General features: G+C 33.4%; 1 protein-coding gene across 1 annotated transcript; it reads left to right on the forward strand.

The window, feature by feature from the left end:
• Positions 1 to 1,244: 1,244 nt before the first annotated feature.
• Positions 1,245 to 2,283, forward strand: LOC117918843 (auxin-induced in root cultures protein 12-like). Its single transcript, XM_034835775.1, has one exon. The coding sequence runs from the start codon at positions 1,368 to 1,370 to the stop codon at positions 2,118 to 2,120; it is 753 nt and encodes a 250-aa protein (XP_034691666.1). The 5' UTR covers positions 1,245 to 1,367; the 3' UTR covers positions 2,121 to 2,283.
• Positions 2,284 to 4,842: the final 2,559 nt, after the last annotated feature.

A 4,842-nucleotide genomic window follows, 5' to 3' on the forward strand; every position in this document is an offset into this window, starting at 1 on the left:
TACACATGGGTTTGTTTGTTTCTAAATATTCCTCTATATATGAGACGGTTTATTAGCTTATCCTATGATGTACACTTGATATTTCTTTTTGGCTTCTATGTGGATGCAATGTGAGGCAATTTCTATCTTCCAAGTTGTATGAGCCATAGTTACCCAATGATAGCTACAATTGTCAAACAATTCCCATCTTCCAAGTTGTATGAGTCATTAGTCAACCCCTTAAGAGCTATAATTGCCAAACAATAATCATGTTACTAGATAACAGTCATACTTGTTGGATAATATAATCATAATTGTTGGAGAACACTCATAATTATTGGACATTAATGCTTAAAAAGTAGGGAAAAAATAGAACAAAAAAAAAAAAAAAACAATTCAATGCATATTTTTAGTAAAAAAAATTTATTTTTAGGAACAAAATACAAAATATAATTAATTTTTATTATTTTATAGTTCTTCCTATATTTAACGTGGAGGATAGAAAAATATATGGGTCATTTTAAGACATTTCTATAAATACATTAGGTGAAATAAACCTAAAATGAGAAGAAACGAGGATGACATGTAAAATTTTATTTTAAAATATTTTATTAGGAAATAATATAATTTTAATTTGCAAAAATGAAAAACATGAGTAGTTAGAATTTTAAAAAGTTGGTGAAACGTATCATTATTCTCAATTCATGGACAATTGATAATTTTATTAGGAAAAAGTGTGGGAAAAAAAAAATCATAAAATAGGAACTAAATTTATAAAATACAAATTTTAAGTAATTGTTTAAAAATAATTAGCATCTTATGCGTGATCAAAATAATATTTTTAATTATTCAGATACTACTAATGATATAAATACTATTTTTGATCATCTCGGTATTACATTTGATTGGTGAATAAATGAATTTGAATTATTATTCAGATACTACTAATGATATAATCATTTTTATTTAAAATTTGGATTATTTTTAAAAAATTCCTTTTGTAATTATTTTTACTTGAAAACACATGTTTTCCCTTTTATAATTTAATATTGAACAGAATTTCTGATCTTATTATTATGATGGTTGACTAAGAGAGGTCTAACGGATATCAGTACACATCTCGATGACGACAGTAAACTAAGGCACGTGACAGAGTAAATAAGGAAAAAACTGGTGTTTCACTCACGTGCCACATGCTCTCTAACTTTTTTAATGGGTAGTTCCCAAGGCGAATCCTCGATTTCCCTGTTCGGAACCCCCCTTTCGGATTCTTCTGGATTTGCCAGCGTCTCTCCTCCGCAGCTTCATTATATTTATTCACTGGACTTCTTCCTTTCGTCTCCCCCACGGAGTCAAGTCAGACACAGGCTCTCTTCGGCTTCGCTCCAATGGCGACGCTTGTGCCAGTCGGAATTATTTTTACGATCATTTTGATGATTTCACCCGCTTACACTCTCAACTGCACTACTCAGAAGTTTAGTAGCAACAGGGTGTTTCAAAACTGCAGCGATCTTCCAGTTCTCAGTTCCATTCTGCATTGGACCTACAATTCCTCCAATTCTACGCTTTCCGTTGCATTTACGGCACCGCCGGCAGCCGCGGACGGCTGGGTCTCCTGGGCTATAAACCCAAACGGCGCCTACATGGCCGGCGCTCAGTCGCTGATCGCCTTCAGACAAGGCGGCTCCCTGGTGGTCAAGCCGTTTGTGCTGAACAACTACTCTTCCATTGTGCAAACCAACCTCTCCTACCCCGTCTCCGGTACGAGCGCAGAAGTGGTGGACGGAAAGATGACCTTGTTCGCGATCTTCCAATTACCGGAGAAGATGACCAAATTTTACCACATATGGCAGGTGGGGGCTGCGGTGGCGTCCGGCGTCCCGCGGAAGCATGAATTCGAACCAGCGAATTTGAATGCTAAAGGAACCTTGGATTTGATTGCGGGATTGGGTGGATCCGGTGGTGCTCCCGGCAATGCTCCTAGCGGTTCTCCTAGCAGTCCTCCAAGTGGTACTCCCGGCAGTCCTTCTCCAAGCATTGCACCGGGGGGTTCTCACGGCGGCGATTCAGGAATCAGAAAGAGCAACATGAGTTTCTATTTGTTCCTGGTCCTTGGAAGCTTCATTGTTCTCTGCTTTTAGTCATCAACCAGTGATGTTTGGTTTAATGTTCTAATTTTTCTATGGATACTTTCCCCATCCCCATCCCAGATTCACCATCCCCATAGGAGGAATGATGAATTCCATTCCATGTGTCGAATATGGAATTTGAATAATACAAATGGATTTGTTATTTTGATTTTTCTTTCTGGCTTGTAATGGTAAATTTAGTTCCCTTTTCTTTTCTTTTTTTCCTTTTTTCTTTTCTAAGAAATTGATCTAATCAAGGGAAAAATATATTCTGAATCAAAAGATCATCTTTTGGTAATTAGTCTTTTCATTCCATGATCTATGATGCCATTATTCAGTCGCCCTGAATTGAACGCCAATCCCATATTTTTAATAGATTCATGCAGCAGATCTCGGGTCAGAGCCTAGTAAGTGATGTAGCAGATCTCGGGTCAAAGCTTAGTAAGCGGGTCGAGCGGGTAAACTTTGAATATAATACATTACTTTTTAATTAAATAAATGTATATATATTTTATCTTTGGAAAGGCTTGCATGTCTCATTATTAGATAAGCTCAAATTAGCTAATATCTGTCTGTCCTCTCTCTCTCTCTCTCTTTTTTTTTTTAATAAATTTATTTGTTTGCAGTTTTGGCAGAAATATTACACATTATATATATCACATTAGTGTATTATTTTAAAGTGATGCTATGGTATCTCATATAGGCTTCTTTTAATTACGTAGACGTTTTTTAATAAATATAAACTTCTTTTAATCATATAAATGTTTTTTTAAAAACTGTGAGGTCCTTTGAATCCAAAATGAATAACATCTAAAACTTTAATTTTTATTCACTTTTTTCTATAATCATTTTAAACCATATTTTCAATTCTTTTTCATTTCTTTTGTTTTTTATTTTATTTTTTATATAAGTGCATTTCAATAATGTCCCCCACAAGTACCAATGACAATGGGTCTTTTTTTTTACCCATACCACCCTTAATGGGATGAGTTTGAAATTTAAATAAACAAGTTTAAGACGGATTTGAAATTTTTTTTACAACTTGGGATAGGTTTGGGGCAAGTTCGGGCATTACTTTATCCCACCCCACCCCAATTATATATAAAATTAATTTTAAAATTTAATTTAATTTTCCTATTTTTAATCTATAGATAATAATAGTAATAAAATATTTTCAATAAAATAAGTTATAAAAACATAATAATTTAATTATTTATAAAATATGTTTATTTTAATATAATTTAACAAATTTTTAAAAAAACTAAAATTTTTCAAACAAAAAGTTGAAGGGGAAAGGTATGAGAATTACCAGTTCCCACTCTGTCCTACTTTAAAAAAAAAAAAAAATTAATGGGATGATGATGAGAATTATTTTGAATAGACAAAATGGGGTTAGGATGGGAGCAATCCATCCCAAACTTGTCTTATTGTCATTCCTAACCACACAATATGTTCTATTTAGGGATTTAGAATTTAGTATATAAAATTTAGTGTTTATGGTTTAATATTTAGTATATAAAGTTTCTAATATAAGGGTTTAAGATTAAGGGTTTATGATTTAAGATTCAGGGCTCAAAATTCAAGGTTTAAGATTTAGAGTTAGGGTTTATGTTGTTTGAATTCAAACGCTAGTGTTAATATGTATTATTAATAAATACGATGTGTAAACTTTTTTTTCTAATAAGCCAAGAATGACAAACATACAATATTCAGATAGCACTTATAAATCCCAATGAGGGCATTACCTTAGACCACTACTATAAAATGATTAATTATGCAAATACTTCTACCTATCCTAAAAGTATTATTACATCATACTTCAACTATAAAGTGGTTGACACCTCGGGTTGATGCCTATGGTGTTATTGTGAGGATATGATGAGTAAGGAGGTAAGCTTGTAATTGATGTCATAAATTGCATGATAATAAGGGCAAAAAACATGTCATAAACTTCATTTATACTTTAAATGCACTTTTAAACTAGTCATTTGTATGTTACCTTGTATATGTTCGGTTTTCTCCTTTTTTCTTTTAAATTTTTATGTTTGCAGTTACTTTTATGAATAATTATGGTCTTGCGATTTTCTTGGAACATCCCGAAAGCAAGAATGAAACATGAGTTTAGCCAAAAGATCGAAGTAACATGGGGATCAAAGCACTATCTTATGTCGACTAACAAAAAAGTTATAACATGATTGAAGGGGTTAGAGATGTCCAAATGAGTTAAAATAAATTTTGTTAAACTTTAGACTTTTTGAAGGACAACGTCACCAATTTTCAAAAGATTTGGATATCATTTGCTTTTGTAAATAAATTAGGAAAGATTGGTGAAGAGTAGGGAAGAAACTGAATAGGCTCAAGAGCATTTTGATCAAAGTGGTGCCACCACCAAGGTTGCCACTTCTTCTGGCAGAAAGTGAAGGCAAGCCACTAGTGAAAACGGCACTATACCCCTTGGTGCTGCTACTTTTGGTAGTGGTGTCACCACTTTACACTAGAGATGCAAGGACGCATGGACCCAACTTTTTAAAAAACCTTTCCAAGCAATTATTGGTTCTCCACTTGATCTTCGGATGCCTCCATGTGGTAGACCATCTAAGTCATGTTTGGAGAGCCTATAAAAGAGATTTTTGGTGGTTATGTTGGGGTTTTTCTTTGTTCTTCGTTTTGGTTTTTCGATAAGAAGCGGTTGAAGTTTAGGGTAGCTTGTGTTTTTCCCATTTTCTTTTGATTA

This window comes from Vitis riparia, chromosome 7, assembly GCF_004353265.1.
Source record: "Vitis riparia cultivar Riparia Gloire de Montpellier isolate 1030 chromosome 7, EGFV_Vit.rip_1.0, whole genome shotgun sequence".
Taxonomy (NCBI): domain Eukaryota; kingdom Viridiplantae; phylum Streptophyta; class Magnoliopsida; order Vitales; family Vitaceae; genus Vitis; species Vitis riparia.

Coding starts and splice junctions, on each gene's coding strand:
- LOC117918843 (XM_034835775.1), top strand. CDS start 1,368: ATGGCGACGCTTGTGCCAGTCGGAATTATTTTTACGATCATTTTGATG.